The sequence below is a fragment of the Nyctibius grandis genome, chromosome 33 (genome assembly GCF_013368605.1).
Source record: "Nyctibius grandis isolate bNycGra1 chromosome 33, bNycGra1.pri, whole genome shotgun sequence".
NCBI classification, from domain to species: domain Eukaryota; kingdom Metazoa; phylum Chordata; class Aves; order Nyctibiiformes; family Nyctibiidae; genus Nyctibius; species Nyctibius grandis.
In genome coordinates this window covers 2,069,729-2,086,998 of record NC_090690.1, presented here as the reverse complement: position 1 = coordinate 2,086,998, position 17,270 = coordinate 2,069,729, and the positions used below count along the sequence as shown (strand labels likewise).

At 48.2% G+C, this 17,270-nt stretch overlaps 2 protein-coding genes across 2 annotated transcripts; both read right to left on the bottom strand.

The window, feature by feature from the left end:
* Window positions 1–2,171: 2,171 nt before the first annotated feature.
* Window positions 2,172–3,582, bottom strand: LOC137675420 (D(1) dopamine receptor-like). The gene has a single exon (XM_068421504.1). The coding sequence runs from the start codon at window positions 3,534–3,536 to the stop codon at window positions 2,172–2,174; it is 1,365 nt and encodes a 454-aa protein (XP_068277605.1). The 5' UTR covers window positions 3,537–3,582.
* Window positions 3,583–7,818: 4,236 nt separating this feature from the next.
* CHMP7 (charged multivesicular body protein 7) lies at window positions 7,819–17,004 on the bottom strand. The gene is made up of 10 exons (XM_068421546.1): window positions 16,663–17,004; window positions 15,292–15,466; window positions 13,724–13,909; window positions 13,100–13,233; window positions 12,649–12,697; window positions 12,215–12,334; window positions 11,835–11,933; window positions 11,157–11,217; window positions 10,412–10,573; window positions 7,819–9,552 (listed from the first exon to the last, which is right to left on the bottom strand). Exons 1-10 carry the CDS (start codon window positions 16,950–16,952, stop codon window positions 9,488–9,490), a joined length of 1,341 nt encoding a protein of 446 aa, XP_068277647.1. The 5' UTR covers window positions 16,953–17,004; the 3' UTR covers window positions 7,819–9,487.
* Window positions 17,005–17,270: the final 266 nt, after the last annotated feature.

Sequence of the window (17,270 nt, the reverse complement as noted above, 5' to 3'; positions counted from 1 at the left end):
TCACAAGAGCTACTGCCAGGCTCCTCCAAGCACCCAGAGACCCTCCTCCAGCCTTCACCCCTGTCTGGAGCTGCTTTCCTTGGAGACCAGCCCTGGCCTGGGCCTGAGGAGAGGAGCAGCTGATGTTTCCAATTTGAAAGCAAAGTCAGGCACAACAGCGACCTACACGAGCCACATCCCATTCCTCTCTCCTATCTCCTCCTTTATTAAATCCATTCCTTCTAAATCTAAAAAAAAGAAAAAAATCACTTCAGGGGCAACATCCATCCCCTGCCCCACACAGGGGATTTCGTGATTGCATGGAATAAGTCATCCTCACAGCCTGGAGAGCCCCAGCGCTTTGGGGCTGGGGTCTACACAGTTTTCCCCAGCACAAGTTAAACACAATGACTGCACAAAAGAAAGGATCACATCACCCTCTCCACTGTCTGTCTTCTGCAGATTCACCCTGCAACTTATCGTAGATATCAGTGACACATTGAGCTACTTGCTCTTCTCCAACCTCTTTACAAACAGTCGTGGATGAAGCCCCAGAACTTCACCACAAGATGAGTTATCAGTAAACTCTTCAAACCCAGGGAGGCCAGGACAGTTCTGCGCTGAAAAGAGCTGGGTGTCCTCACTCCCTCTTGCCACCGAGCCAGGAGTCCCAAAGTAAAGCACAGCCACACGTGCTACAACACCCTGCTTTTAGCGTGGGAAATCGTTATATATATTGCAGCAACCTTCAAATGAAGTCAGTCGTGTTGGGCCTCCTAGAAACACACCAGATGATCGTCCTCACCTCAGAACAACTGCTGCTTCTCTAGGTTAGGCTGTACTGTCCTCCCAGAGCCCAACAGCCCCAAGACTGTCTCAGGTTTGACAGATAGCCACCACTGCTGCACAGGGAGATGGTTATAAATGAAGTTGAGTCTTATCAGTGCTTCCAAGCATCAGCCTCAGAGATACGGTGAGCTCTGCTCCCCTCCCACGCTGATTATGCTGTAACTTGACTATAATTGGGCTCTATTTAATAATTACCGTTACTCTGTAATTATCACTTTGATTTTTCTCTTTGTTAACGTTTGCTGGGGAGGGGGAGAGGCTCTTCTGCTGCGCCAGAGAGCTAAAGATGTCTCCGATTCGAGGCGACATGGATGTGCCGCTCGCTGCAGCGGTGTTTAACCAGGCACGGAAACACCTCGCTCAAGTCACTCATGTCACAGCCGGCAGTGAGATGCTGGGGGCTGTTCACTTGCTGTTTCTACCCCCAGCTAACCAGACACAAGCTCCCATGCGCACAGGAGAGGCTGATTAGAGTCCAGGTGAGGGAGAAATGCTGCTTAAGAAGCCATTATTATTTAAATGAGACAGCAAGGGAGGCAGTGCAGAAGGATCCTTAATGAAATGCGGGAGGAAGGGAATTAGAGGGAGAACAAAGCAAAAAGGGGAAGAAACAGTCTAGGAAAAGGAGGAGGGAGATGTGGTGGAGGCACAGAAACCAAACCAACAATGTTCTTGCTTTAACATCTGATTTTCTCCCCAACCCTCAGAGTCTGAAGGGCTCAGACAAACTCATTCCCAAAGGCTCCAAGCGAACGGTCCAGCATCCTGGGGCTAAAACAGTTTGTGTTCATCCTAGTCTGCCTTCAGATGTCCCATCTTAGGGAGGCTGGCTCTTGTTCCACAGGCCAGAGCAGACCTTTAGCAAGCCAAATCCTTCCCTGCAACACGCTCCAGACAAGCTGCTACTAAGAACAGCCTTGGGGCTCCAGGAGAGGTGGCTGTGTACCTGTCCAGGCTCGCAGGATAACTTGCCTGAGCAACAGTCAGAGGTGAACCCAAGAGTTCTCCTAGCGAGGCCATCACCTCCTTCCTGCACAGCCCACCAGGCAAATGCTGAGAAAGCATTTTCCCATGGGTCAACTAGAGAGAGCAGCACCACAGATCTCTACTGCCCACCTGGGCTGGATCTGAAGTGGTGAGTTACAAAAAACACGTATCTGAACCCCTTGAGCCATCTGGAAAAATCACTCTGGCTATTCCACGCTGCTTAATGCAAACTCCTGCCCAGACGGAGAGTACAATATCCATGTTATCCTCAAACTCCTCATAAAACAGGCAACTGCAGTAGTGTCCCTGCTTCCATCTCTCCGAGACCATCCCACCACCCTGTCCCCAACCCCGCCTCAATCGAACGCGTTGCTGGTGAAAGGTGTGATCTTCTCCAGCGAGACAGCCATTTCGCACTCCACTTGCATCGCCGCAGGCAAGGCAGCCGCAGGGCAGGCGGTGTGAGAGGGCTCGGAGACCTGAGAAGCCTTGTCAAAGGACACCTCGCTGTTTTCCACCTGCAGAGCAGCGTGGGGGAGAAGCTGGGGGTAGCTGAGGGTCACAACTTCCTTCTGATACGTGGTGTCATGGTGGTAGGAGACCAGTTCGTTGCTGAAGTTCACCGTCTCCACTGCACTGCTGAGGCAAAGGCAGCCACAGCCCAAGATGGTTGCAAAAGCTCTCCGGAAGTCTGCATTGAAGGCGTAGATGAGGGGATTGAGGGCAGAGTTGGCCCACCCGAACCAGACAAAGATGTTGAAGACAGTCTCGCTGACGCAAGGTAGCTCTCCTGGCTCACGTAGGTCAAGATTACAGAAGGGCACCATGCAGTTGAGCACAAAGAAGGGCAGCCAGCAGAAGACAAAGACGCCCATGATGATGGAGAGGGTCTTGAGGACCTTGGTCTCCTTCTTGAAGGAGTTCTTCAGGGAGGCCTCATGAGGGCAGTCGCTGCTGTTGCAGTTTTGGGCATGTTCCACCGCCCTCTCCAGGGAGGAGATCCTGCAGATCTGCCGCTGGGCAATGCGGAAGATGCGGGTGTACGTCACAATCATGATGGTAACAGGGATGTAGAAGCTAATGAGAGAAGATGAGATGGCGTAAGTCCTGTTGAGGCTGGAATCACAGTTCTCCTCCTCCTCTGTGACGTTAAAACCTGGCTTCTGTTGGCCAAGGAGCTCACGATCCTTGTGCCACTTCAGCTGCACAGGGATGAAGGAAATCAAGACAGATAGTAGCCAAGCCACTCCAATCATGATGAAAGCCACATGCTGCGTCATCTTCCTCTCATAGCGGAAGGGGTTGGAAATGGCCCAGTAACGGTCCACGCTGATGATGCACAAATTGAGGATAGAGGCTGTGGAACACATGATATCAAAAGCCACCCAAACATCACAGAAAGCCCCAAAGGGCCAGAACCCCGCCACCTCGGTGGCAGCCTTCCAGGGCATCACCAGGACAGCCACAAAGAGGTCCGAGACTGCCAAGGAGATAACAAAGAAATTGGTGACCTTAGAACGCAAGTGTCTGAACTTGACCACAGCCACACACACCAGGGTGTTGCCCAGGAGTGTGGAGAGGATGAGAAGGAAGAGTAAGGCAGCTGCCACCACACGGAAGGACAACTCGGAGTTGCCTTCCTCTGCCCAGCTCTTCCTGCTGCTGGTGTCGTTGATCACATCCTGCCCATCCCCTTCTGCGGAGGAGTGAAAACCATCCATGGGTTCCCCTTTATTCCAGTCTCTTCAGAGGTTTCACAGCTGTTCAAGTCCCACCAGCATCCAAAACCCCTTTTTACTGCTCCGCTGACATCTCAGAAGCACCAACTCCAATCCTCCCAGCTCTCACGCCCAGCCAGACGACCCGGCACAAGGAAAAGCGCCCGAAGCTCTCACTCCTTTCCAAATCTCCTGCTGACAGCGTGGCCTTTGGTTTTTCCCCTCTTGCCTCCCATCCCACTTCTCTTCCTTTGCAGCCTGCTGCTCACAGAGAGCCACCACTCACCTCCAGCACTTGAGCAAGCTGGTAGCGCTTTGCTGCAAGCCTTCCTCCCTCTCCTCTCAGCAGCTCCTCATCCGTTGGTGATCTGGTGCCTGCTACAGAATCCCAGTCAATCCCTTCTGCACTGGCCAGGCTGGGACTTGCTGCCGGACGCAAGAGGGAATCTGAGCTCTCTCTGCTCTTGCAGACGGACCTTCTCTGCTCATAAAAGAGGCTGCTCTGCTGTCTGCTCTTCCCTCTGTTGCTAATTGTCTCCGGATTTCACGCTAAGGTCCCCTACCTACCAGGTCGGTCATCTGTGAGCTAAGAAGAACATGGCATTGGGAGTCCGCAGCTGACAGGGTAAGTTGCTTGGGAATTAAGTGATAGGATTGAAGGGGTAAAATAACAAACATTCAAGTGGGATTTGAGGGTCTTCAATGCAAATCAGGATGGAAATTTGGTGTGCTTGATCTCAGGAAAAAAAAAAAGACGCCTAAATTCGCTGCACAGGCAGAGTCACAGCTCAGATATATGACCCCAAACCAGTTACTCCCCCCTGCCCCGAGCTGCCCAGCTGCAAGTGGTGCAAAACTGGCATTTACTTTCTACTACAAAACTCCTTCAAGTCAACAGGAAAAAAAAAAAAAGAAAAAACACATCACCCCCCCATGCAAATCTAAAAGCTTTTTCTTTCTGGAAGTATCAGACAAAGCAGAGTTTTCAGTGTTTCTTTCAGTACAGGTTACATGTAGGACCAAAGATGATGCTGAATATCACTTTGATAAATTTTTTTATCCTGAATAAACATGGGTATTTTCAGTAAAGTGATATAAAGTAGCTTCTCTTTCAAGTTCATCATTCTTTCTTTAAATTTAATTCCTAAGTAGCTCCACATTAGCTATCACCTCAGCAACTGAAAACATTAACCAGAAAAATCAAGATGTCTTTCCAGCACAGTACTAGCCCTGTCAGCCCACAGTGGTCACCCCAGAAGATCTCCTTGCTACCCCTACCACCCCTTCCTCTGAAAGCACAAGGGCTCTGCAGAGCCAGACAGCCTGGCAGTCTGCTGGGACTGAACGGCAGCAACCACAAGCATCGTGGTCCTACAGAACTGGGGGCAGCTGTGGAGGAATGAGCAGGGGTATCCCCCCTAAAACTATTCCTCTTCCTACCTCATAAAGCTCTCACTCTGGACTGACAAGCAAACAGCTCTGCAAGACTCTCCCCTCTTACGTTGAGGGGAAAAGCACCACAGAATTACGAACCAGGTTTCACCTACTAAGGCACGGTTTAGCCTTGGAAGGAAGAAGATCTCATCCATCACTTGGTAACTAAAGCCACCCTGTAAAGGGCTCCTCTGATCAAAGAAATGTCAGAAAAATCCTTCAGGAGGCCAGTTTCCTTGAGAGCCAGCTCCGTAACGGCTGCTTCAATGGGGACCTGCTTTTGAGAGAAGCCTTGCTGGTGAACCGGCCAAGGTGGGAAAGAGCAGCAAAAGCTTTCCAAAGCAAACTGAAAAAACCACCAGGCAGTTCAGCATTAATTCACTCATTACACTGATAGTTGCTGTAGTGTATCACCATGACCTCTGCCTTTGCCTGTCACACACACCACTTCTGAAGAAAGCAGCAGCCAATCTGTACAGAGTCAGCTCAGCGGCGCTGAGATTTTAATTAATTTGACCCAGGCTTTGCATAAACCCAGACAGAGCAGGAACTGCCCAAGAACAACTTTGAAACAAGAGTGCAATTATTCTCTTGAAGTTACAGCACCAAGAAGCTTACTCCTAAAGCAAACGGCACGCTCTGCTTTGTGACAGGTTAAAGAAACTTGTTGCCAGCATGTCACAGCATTTACTTCTGAAGGCTTTGTTTAATTAAGCCTCATTAGTTCCACCGTCTGCAGCCTGCTCCTGCCAAGTGCCAATGCCAGGAAGAGCGGCTAGATGGCACCAACAGCCGGCTCATGGCTCAGCACTCCCCCTCGGGTCTGTGGTGTCAGGCCAGCTGCCTTCCTCCTTACCAGAACCTCATCAAAGGAGGGCCACCTAATTGCCCACACACCACAGGACCCTGGCAATGCACTAACTCACACAAGGCTGCATGCAGATGCACTGTCCTCTGTGCCCTAAAGGGCATTTTTTCTTATATTCCCTATACTGGGCACAAAGATTTTCGAGATCTGAGTTGCAAGACTCAAACAACAGGATGCTTTCACTGCTCTTCAAGAGAGCAGCGATGGCAGGTGATCTGTCACACAGCATTAAGTCACACAGAGGCTCGGGGTGGGAGCTCACGGTACACTTAGGTCGCACATGCTAAGCCAGAAGGCATTCCAGGAAATCATTCCTCGAGATACACGGAAGCCTTCCTCCTCCTTACGAGCTTAAAAACATCTAAGAAAGGATCTCGCCCCTGCACGCTGCTTGTACTGAAGCAGACATTCAACGCTGGGTTAGCAGGGGGAAAACGGGGTGCAAAGGGATCCAATACATAACCCAGCTTCTGTGCATCTCAGAATACACCTAATGAAGACAGGACCATTAACTCTGCTGTCATAGGCAAACAAAATACAGTTACTGAAACAAAACACAGTCACTCGTGTTCACAGATTAACTCCTCCTGCCTGCTGGATGCAGTCTTCTCTACTGAGAAAACTGTTCTGCTACATTGTATCACTAAACAGTTGCTACATTTCCTCACATAAGCAGCTGCTATTTTTTCCTGAGAATCACATTAAGTACTATTTTAAACAGCACTCAAATATGATAAGACTCCAGTTTGGTGGCAATTCAGCTCTAGGTTTTTATATTTAATTTCCTCACCCAGCAAGAAGCTGCCCTCTATTTCCCTTCCCTGCTGTCTCACCAAAATATACTTAAAATTCTCTATTCAGCCATCTTGATTACATTCCCCACTTTGCATCAAAGGGAGAAAATTACAAGCCACTTCAAATAAAGCAGCAGCTGCTTGGGTTTAACTCTTAAATGCCTCTTCCAGAATGGCTGTCTGTCAGATGCACTCAGGAGAGTGTTTATTCCTGCGGGAATCACTTTGCACTTCCAGAGAAGATACAAGTTCTGATAGCAGGAGAGAAACAAGGGGTAATCAGATCCTTTAAAAAAAGATCTAGTGATGCTGGGGTTGGCAAGACCTGAGCCTTCCCAGAGCTGCACTGTAGACAGCAGAAGATAAGCAGAGGAACAAGAAACTTCCTCCTCCCTGCCCGTCCCTGCGGAAAACCACAGTAGCTCTCCAGGGACCAGCATGCCAGGCCAAAGCAAATCCTTTGCCAGAGGAAACAGGCTTGACTGCCTGCAAATTCAAAGCTTACTTCAGGCATCTTCATATCAGAGGGAAGTAGGAGTAATTTGAGTCATTTATACAGCAGGTTACTCAGACTCATTGTCTTTAGACAGAGGAAAAACACTCCAGTCTCCTCGGCTGCACTGCTTAATTACAATCGGAACAAGGAGCTGGACAAAAACCTGTCCCAGAATAAGGCTTATGTATTGTTTAGTACAAAACCAAGGGGTCAATCAGCAGAACTGACCTCCTGGCACAGCAGTTTCTTCCGTGGCCACAGCAAGGGGGCTTAGGCAAAGGGCTGTGTTCTGGGTGAGCCTTGAAATTGCACATTGGTGAGATGCACAATGATAAAGAAATGGAGAGATAAGACATGGTGAAGCGAAGAAAAAGAAGCAAGCCTTTCCAAAAGGATACTCATAAAATTAAGGCTGTACAACCCAAAAACCAGCACAGGCTGCTTGGTACAAACAGACAACTTTTTAAAGTTAAACAGAGTAACTGTTGCGGTTTTTGAAACACAGAGAAAAGACTCAGGGAAAGCAGTGTCTGGGACAGCAGTTTTTCCATTTGTTTTTTGACAAAGCAGCCCAGGAATCTGCCTATTTACTTTCAGCAGACAAGTTTTATAGATGCAGAAGCAGAGCTGGAACAGCACTAATATGGCAGTGATCTGTGGCACAGAGAAAAGAAAAGGAGGCACCACAAGGGACTCTGGTTCCTCCCCTCCCCTTTATTACACGTAGGCAGAAAACACAGTGGTTTTCCTCCCGTTTACTTACAAAGGAAAGGAATACAGAGCTTCAAGTCATTTCACATAATTCCGTGTGCAGCCTGGGTAAACTGCTAGCTGGCTACAGCACACCTTCTCTGGCAGTTCACCCTCCTGAACAAAGCGACAAAGAAGGCAGAGCCAATGCAGCACCCTGGTGACACTGTAATTTCTTCCCCTGTCCTCTGGGGCTAAAGCTGGGTTGTCAATAATTAACAGGCCACGGGAGCTCCAGCCCTAGTTTACCGCTCACCCAAGCTGCCATCCACGTGGCTCCAGCTATGAGCTTGGTACAGGAGGCAGGGTAGAAATGAATGGTGATGGGAATACATTCCGAGTCAGGGAGAGGTGCAGAGAGAAGAGGACTGGTTATACATTAACACGTAGGTAGTCGCTCCCCTGCCATGCACAGGCTCTGTGTGCAGAAAGCCCAGTTAATAGCAAATTCCCCTCCTGAAAGAATTCATTTATTCCTATTAGGTATCAGGCTTTCTGCTCTTCCACATGCATACGCATAATAAAAAAGGGACCTGCAAAAGATGACGATTTCACTGCTGATGGGTAAAGACAGCCTCTAAAGAACATCTTCAGTTGCTGTGCTTTTTCTTTTTTTTTTTTCCCCATTAGAAACATTTACAGGGTTTTGTTTTGGGGCTTTCTGGTAACCCATCATCTTGTGGAATTGCAACATGAAGACTGAAGGCAAAGTCGAGGCTGTTACATGAAACCGTCCTCTAAGAAAGCGACGCATTCCTTCTCCTCCCACCCCAAATCACTCAATTTAAGAGCTCACAACAGATCATACTGCAGCTCCCGAGAAGTTTTGCAAACAGGGAAGATACAAAAATAGTAAACAGCTCAAATTTCAAGTAAGAGCAAGCAGAAAATTGTATTATAGTGACTGCAAGCCTTCATCACAACAGGCAGCCTAACAAACTCCTTCATTTAAAATCTTTTGCAGGTCTCCCTTTTAAGGCCTTAGTGTCATTATGGAAAGAGGAATTATTTTTGTCTTGTGCTTGCAATTGCTGCCCCCTAGAGCAACATCATCTCCTACAGTTTAACAGTTACAGTGTCTAGCTGTCCACGACCGTGCAAAATACAGACAGGGAGGGGTAGAACTATCAACAGGTGTTTAAGCTTGTTGCAGGTAACTTATGTCAAGGACAGTACTTATGTGCCAAGTGTTTTAAACAACCACACAAACAGCCAAATGTTGAGCAACTGCAAGACTGCTGCAACTCAGGTTCTCACCATCAGCTACAGCAAAGAAAAAAAAAAATAAATGAGCACTGTTATGGACATAGAAGAGTTTATCTTCACTGGGCAGAATAGTGAATTGCACTCCCAGAAGGGAAGACTGGATGTCGCAGAGTGACTTGGGATCACAAGTCAAATTGAGACCAGTGCAGATGTTGGCACAGAGATGACAAACACCAGCTGGGGCCAGTTCCAGAGTGGATTGTCATGGCAGGAGATCCTGTTGCTGAGCAAAGTGATATCCATGAAGAACAAGGGAGCGTTACCCCTCTCCCCAGAAGTTCTAGTCATTAGTTAAGGAACCTTAAGACAACTTCTCAAACTGCAGCAACAGGGTACTGTTGGGTCTTTAGAGATTCAGTCCCAGAGCTGTTTGGGGTTCAGAGGAAGCAGAGGGAGTCTTTTGTGCCAAATCTACAAAGAAAATTGCAACAGAAAGAGATCAGTTTTCATCAGTAAGAGGGACTAGATCAACCACGTCCATAACTAACAAATACAATTTCAGAGCACCTCAGTGCTTCAATATTCAACTGCATTCTCTTGGAAATCCATGCTTCATGTTTGATATGGGATGCTGAGCATTCTTCTGCTCTGAAACTTGAGAATATCAGCTGCCCAAATAGGAAGAAAACTATATGGACAGTACTGTGTAATTGTTCATTAACAGATTCCTGAAAGGAAAATTAAAGTCTATTTACCCCTGTCCAAGACAGGTCTAGGGAAAGCCCAGCACGCAGTTCAAGCCCATGTGAGCTCTGGTTGCTCACTGTTACTAAATAAAGACTAGTTTAGTACTAGTTTAAGCAGACATCATACCTGTAACACATAAGACATAGTAAGCATTCTAGGACAGAGAAGATGCTGTGTGCTTGGCAGCAACAGGCATGAAAATGCTGGTCTACTTTATCACTGTTCACAGAATGTACAAAAACCACTGCCTGGCTTTGTACAGGCTTTATTAAACGGTGACAAAAAATAATTAGTCCAAACACTAGCTCCCTCATAGGGCCTTCAACTTTCCCTACACCACATGGCAAAAAGTCCAGGCAGAATTTCTAGCAAAGAGGGCAGTTCTCTCAAGACTGAGTCAGGCAGTGAAAGTCAATGCCACTGAGCACCTGGCAGGGATACCAGGAGAGCTGGCTTTGAACCCTGTAACTGGAAGTGGGAAAGATTCTGGCTCAGACTTCAGTTCTGCTGGACATCTTTCTTTTTGCAAGGCTGTCATAGATCCTAACAGCAGCTAGCTAACACAAATTGCTGACATCCATACCTCCATCAGAAACAGAGAGCTTTTCCAATTCAGCTTCAAGCTCAGCATCAGAAATGGGTGGATTCAGCATCTTCTGGGGAACAGGAGGCAGATCTACAGGCTCCTTAGTTGAGTCCTGGAGGAGACTGTCCAGCTCCTTCTCAAGTTCCTCAGTGTCCATCTCTGCTGATTAAAGAAAACATTCAGTTCCAAGCTGAAGTCCAAGTTTAAAAGAGGTATTATTACTCCCATCCATCATTACTCATATAATAATGAACTCCCTGTGCTTCTTCTAAAGGTGAAAATTCAGTCCTGATCTCAGGGAGAAGCTATTCCTTTAGAAGCCTTTGTGCTGAGGCCTCTAAGGGCAATAAAACATTTCAGCCAAGACAAACAAGCTGCAGCAACACACAGGCCAGAGGAAAAAGATAATCACTTAAAAAACAAAGCGGCGGCCACTCTAAAAATAGATTTAAATCAACATTACACAACTCTGAACTGGAATCCACCAGCACCGGGCTGCAAGGATTTGGAGATGCACAAATGATGATTCCCCTGCAACCCACTGTCGGAGAAGAGGACTCCTTGTCAGCCCTCATTCTCTCTCAAGGCACCAGTAGTAACAGCCTTGGTATTTCAGCAAGTGCTTATCCTCCCAGGAAGGAGGACTAGACAAATGCAGGGATGGAGCAGGGAAGAGATGGCAGCACAAAGGGCCAGCAGTGGCAAGAGAAAATAAGCAAAGCATGAAAACCCCAAAACGTACCTAGACCATTGATCCCCACTCCAGCCAGAGTCTGGGCTACTTCATCTTGAGTATCACAAAGCTGAGGAAGAACACACAGCATTTGATATAGAATATAAACTAATCTTATGTCTTACTGTAGCCACCTATGTCAATAGTAGAAAGAACAAAAAAAAGCCAAACATTGATTTAAAGGCAGCAAGTATTAGTGCAAAAGAGACTTCCAACATGACTGTTTTTTCACTAGTGAAAGTAGTAACATGGAAGATTATTAAATAAACTGCTACAAGACCAAGTAGCATGTTTGAGGATCAAACCTGAAACATAATTTCATAGTTAAAAAAAAAATCCCCCTGATTTTGGCTTTTTCACATAAGTAACGAGCTTATATTGCAGCTTAGGCTAACACAATAAGGAAGCTAAAGACTAATACATCTCAGCTATGAAATTTTACAGATAGCTCCTCAGCTCAGTAGTTGAAGTCACTATTTAAGTACATGGAGCTGAAGTTGCTAAAAAAGTAATCCTTTTCTGTTTCTTACACCAGCTTATGCAGACAGATTGCTCTCTTCATTTCAATTCATTCAGAATAAACTCGCCTCCTTTCCCTTACTGAAGTGCAGAAGATATGTACCCAGCTTGCTGTGTACATCTACACACCACTTGCTTGTTTATTTAGATGTGCTCTTATTTCAGTACCTCTTGTATCTGATCCACCAGGTTCTCTGCCTTCTCCACAGTAACATCCTTCATAGACAGCTTCAGAGCTCCCACACCAGCCTGATAGGCATTAAATACCTTAAAAAAGGGAAAAAGATGCACAATGCTAAGAATGAACAACAGGCAGTGTCAGCTTCTCTCAAGACCTGTTATCCAAGCAGGATCCTCAGAGAAATACAGCACACAAGAAGAAAACAGAGCCAAAAGCAGGTTTATTAAGAGCAATACCCCAACATCAGAGCAGAGAATAAAGTCTCACCAACCAGCTTACACCCCTCAGACACGAACTCTGACGAGGTAAAGCAGCACAAGTGAGAAGAGTGGGGCTAAAGTGAGAAGCACAAGACAAAACACGTTACCATCTGATCAGTCTGGGAGGCGTATATACGATCCAAGATCCCCTGCACTGCATCCAGCTTGGAATGAAGCTCTTCAATGCGCCTTTCCGTCCTTCGTTTGGATTTCAGACATCTCAGCGCCTGGAGACATTAGATACACAGATTTGGATCACAAACCAGGCAGCACCCAAAGGAAGTGTGAAAAAAAAAAAACAGCAATCCCTGTGCAGCAAGGCACAGAGCTAGATATTAAGAGCTAGATATTTCCATTTCTCTTCACCACATCACTACGGACAAATATACTCTTACCTTTACCTCAAGGAGACCTTTGGCCTCAGAAACACCACTTCAACACAACGAAGATTAAGCACACAATGTCTAACCCTGGTCATTATCTGCAGTTAGGGGTCAGCTCCAAGACACTTCTAGTTCCTCTCAAGTAGAACAGTACTTACCAATTGCTTTTTCCCAGCTTTACAGGCACTCCGGGCATCCTCTTTACATCTGTACAGATGCAACAAGGAAGAGAAGCTTATTCCTTTGCAAGCAGTAGTTATGTTACAAATCAGCAACCACCCTCACTACCTTGCTCTGATCCAGAGGTGACCGAGTAACAATGCATTTTGGATACAACCACCCTCAAGCCATTGTTGCTTCTCAGTAGTCCTTGAATGCACTCCAAATCTTTGCAAAAACTTTTGACATCCACTCACTGCATGTTGTTTTCATGGGGATAGGGAACAAAGACTGGAAAACCTGCCCTACCACATGACTGTGGCTATCATGTTTACTGAACAGGAAAGAATGACTTGCACTTTCAGAAAGCAGCTTCGTTCTAACTATGGCTCAGGAATACAAAGTTCTACAGCACACGGACGTTCTTCCCACCACCCTTCCCCAAATTACTTCTCTGCTTCCTGGGAAAGGGACTCCACCTTCTGTGACAGCAGCTGTTCACTTTGCATCAACTGGTACACTCCGATGTCCACATCATTCATTGGGGAGACTTTGGCATGAAGACCTCGGGCAAACTTCACTATCTAAAGAAAGAGAACCACGTGCTCGAGCCACTTGTCTCCAGAATCTGTGCCTGCACTAGAAATACTTTCACTCTGATGGAAGGAAAAGATGCTTTTACACCCCCAGTTTAAGCCTTGTAACAGAGTGATGAGGACATCCCAGTCACCATATCATCTAATATTAAACTGGACAGGATCAGGTGACATCAGTGTGAAAGCAGAAAGCCTTAATGGAACACCCTGAAGATGTAAGTAAAGCTGCCCTGGTGCTCTGAGCAGTGTATGGCAATGCCACGCTTCCAAGTACTTCAGTACTGAACTGTACAGTGCAGTGGCACGGAAGAATGAGGATTTAGTCTCATCTATAGCCAGCCTACGATGTTGGAGTACACAGAATTGACTTTTCCAATCAAAAAACACCTATATTTACCCAATAAAGTATTTTTTTCCAGCCAGATGAAATGCAAGACAGGGATTATACCACCCAAAAGCAGTCACCTTTACCCTGTACCTTCTCTCCATTCTGTTCCAGGATCGTGACCCTTTTTTCCTTTTGCAGCTGGAGCAGCAACAAGTAGAACGTCCTTTCATCTGGACAAACACTGGCACAGAGGGAACGCAGCTCTGAGAGGGCAACAACAGGGTGAGAAGAAAGCGCAGAGTTCTGATAAAGGCGATAAACTTCCTCTGCCTTCTCCTGAAAGGAAGCGACAAGAGCTGTCCATTAGTTTACACAGGACTCTTACTTCTCTCACAACAACTGCCTAGTCCACACCTGCTTCCTCCCACACACTGAGGGTGAAAAGTTAGACACATCATGTTTTGGGCCAGATAGACTTTCAGAATGAGTTGTACACAAACATTCAAAAGCCATTACAATGCTTTAAAAATATCACCGTTAATGGAATGAAAAACAGTCCAGTTTTCTAGCAGAACCAAAACTACAGTATCCACATTCCCTGTGCAAATGCCATGGAACAATATATGAACCACACAGGCAGCAAGCTGGCCTCCTCTGCACTTCTTGAAGTCCGCCCCCCACCCCATGTTTAGATCAATAAAACCTTTTCTTTAATCCACACTGTCACTGTACTCATCATTTGTATGCAGGCAGAGGAAAAAGAAAAGCTTTCCCCATTTCAAGTGAGAGTTATGGTCTGCTTAAGACTACAGAAACAACTCTTTCCATCCACCACCGATTCCACATCAAGGCCTGTGGTTTTCCAGGCATGCTTTTAAAAGGTTTCTCTTTTGTGTTCACACACTCTGAAAGGGCTGTGGAATACCCACTGCAGAGGGAAGACACCGTCTGCTATCAGAGTAACTACAAATAAAGGAACACATCTACAGAGCTCTTGCATTTCTGCTAGTCTCAGTCATTTAGATGCCACTTGCATCCAAGTCTTGGTGCTAATTTTAATAGTCACTGATTAACACAGAGAGGGACCCAAGGTCTCGACTGTCAGCACTGCTCCGGCCAAGTCAGACCGAGCAACAACGAGTTACGTGAATTCACAATGCAACCCACAGGTCTACCACTAACAATGTGCCGAAGAAAAGGGTCTTTGACAGGATCCAGGGGCAGTTCTAATCACGTCCGAAAAGGCACGCTGAAAGCACACGCTCTGAAGTGAAACCAGCCCTTAATAACGCACAAGCGAGTTCAGCTTGACGATACACTGCACTGACAGCCAGCGGCTTCTACGTCACCCGTTCCTCCCTACAACAGATGGCACTCAATCTGCAAGTTTCTCTCGTGTACTACACTCGCATGAACTCAAACCTGAGATTTGCAGCAGTCTCACAGCATACTATTTGCCTTCCTAGACAAGGAAACAAGCCTGCCCCTCCATTTCTTGGAAGTCAGTGAAAGTCATTACATTAGTTTCAAGGAACATCTGTAGATATAAACTATTTCTTATCCCCAAGTTATTCCATCCATCTCTCTACAGATTTTTAAACACCTAGGGAGTACAAATGAAGGTCTATTCCATCCTGATCTTTCCTTGCTAGCACAAAAAATGACTCATAATTTTTTTGGAGATGCATAATCTTGAGAAAGTCCTCAACAACACTCACCTGAAGCAGCTCCACATAAATCAGAACTTCCTCTTCCTCAGGTATTTTACTGTCACCCAGCACACTGGAGAGAGTCCACTTCAGGGGCTTCAGGATGAAGACCCCCACACCCCAGGAGATCCAGCTGCTGTCTACACTGGCCATGAAGTCTGACTCCCTCTGCAGCTTGCCACGTCTAGAGAAAAGACACGCATGCAGAACTGAATACAGTCAGTCCTAAACCCTTCCACTGGCAGCAAGCAAGAGGGCCAGCATGGAGAATTATTAATGGAAACGTTGCTCTACGCTTTGTACAGCCACAGGCGTAGTGGCATTTTCTAACACCAGTTTCTAGCTAAAGTTTGACATGTTACTACTGGGTATGAAAGTGCACAGAGGTCTCCACTCCTCCGGGCTTCCTCTGGACACAGGGGTCTTTTGTTTACTGTATTTCCAGTTTGTTTTGCAAGTTTCTCCCAGGTTTCTGACTTGAAACCGATGAGATATCTAACAAGTAAACCAACAGGGAGGGTCAGTTTTCAGAGAAGCCAGCTGAACATTTCAGGATGCTTCACTTGCACATTAAATTGCAAACCTAACTTTCCTCAGATCTAGAGATTTTGTTATGTTCCAGACCCAGACTCAGCTAGCTCCTGCTGTTCTTGAATCTTCTCAGTTGATCAGTCCCAGACTCTAGTTTCACAACACAGAACACCTGGTTGCAAACACCAGCACATCAGGTCACCACATGCCCGTGGACTATCACATACCATTCACAGCTGGGTCATCACAACAACCGTTTCCAGGAACAACACAATTTAACCCAAAGCTCCCCCTACACAGGAGCTCTCCCAGCACAGTATTCCCCAGGGATCCCCTGCGCTCCCCATGGCACACTGCCGTCCTACGAGCCCCAAGACGAGCTCCTCTGACTCCCTGTCCATGCTTTACCTCGCACATGGCTCCCAAATTCCCCCCACACAACACAACCCCATATTCCCTTGGATCCCTCTATGCTCTCCTCTCCTTTGCAGGCCCCAGCACAGCAACAAAACCCCCTCCTGCTCTCCCACTCGCAGCACCACCACCACTCCTCCCAGAACAGCACCAAGCCTTCCCTCATGCCCCCCTCCATTTATCCAGCACCCTGCAGCGCTCTCTCTGCCATGCACACAGCGGGCATCTTCCACCACCCGGAGTTCTCCTTCCTCGCATCCACGGCGCAAAGCTGCCTCACACCCCCTCCTTCTGCCACCCCCCCTCCTCAGGCCTCCCCTCCCTGCTGGCTGGGCCCTGCCCTCACAGAGATCCCCCTGCGGCCTTCCCTGCCCTCCAGCCCCCGCAGCGGGAGGGCTGCCAGGCCCAGGCCCCCCCGCCCGCCGCCAGCGGTACCTGAGGAGCTCCCGGAGGACGGTGCCGAGGCCGAGCGGGAGGCTGCCGCGCCGCTCGAAGCTGTGCTGCAGGTCCCGCAGGCAGGTCCGCACGGCACCGCGGCGGCGGCCGCGGGCCAGCACCAGCCCGACCCAGAAGGCCATCTTGCTGTCCCACTCGGTGCTGTTCACCTCGCGGCTCTGCTTGAAGGCCGAGAAAAGGAATGCCATGCGTTCGTCGTCCGTCTCCCACTCGGGCGGCAGGTCCCCCGCCGGGGCCGGCCCAGGCGGCGCCCGCCCCGGGCTGCACATCTACGCGAGCCCCCGGCTCCGCCGCGGCCTCCGCCCGGCCGGGACCCGCCTGCCTGCCGGCGAGACACACACAGCGCATGCGCACCGCTCCCCCCCGCGCCGTCTTTGTGTGGGCCTCCCCGCGCCGGCACACACCCCCCCCGCCGCCCGCCGTGGTACGGCCCTGCGCCTGCGCACTGCGCGGGGCTGCCATCCCGGCATGCATCGCGGCGGGCGAGGCGTTGGGGTGGACGAGGCCTCCCTCCGCCCCCCTCACCCGCACCCCAACACCCCCCTCCCGGCCTCCCATGTGTGTGACGTCACGCGGTGATGTCAAGT

Bases quoted from the DNA above. Each gene is read 5' to 3' on its own strand.
- CHMP7 (XM_068421546.1), bottom strand. From the start codon at position 16,952: ATGTGCAGCCCGGGGCGGGCGCCGCCTGGGCCGGCCCCGGCGGGGGAC. The intron at 13,234-13,723 runs GTACAGGGTAAA...CTCTTTCTTTAG, and splicing joins TGGAACAGAATGGAGAGAAG to ATAGTGAAGTTTGCCCGAGG. The intron at 11,934-12,214 runs GTAACGTGTTTT...CCCTTTTTTAAG, and splicing joins CCTCCCAGACTGATCAGATG to GTATTTAATGCCTATCAGGC.
- LOC137675420 (XM_068421504.1), bottom strand. From the start codon at position 3,536: ATGGATGGTTTTCACTCCTCCGCAGAAGGGGATGGGCAGGATGTGATC.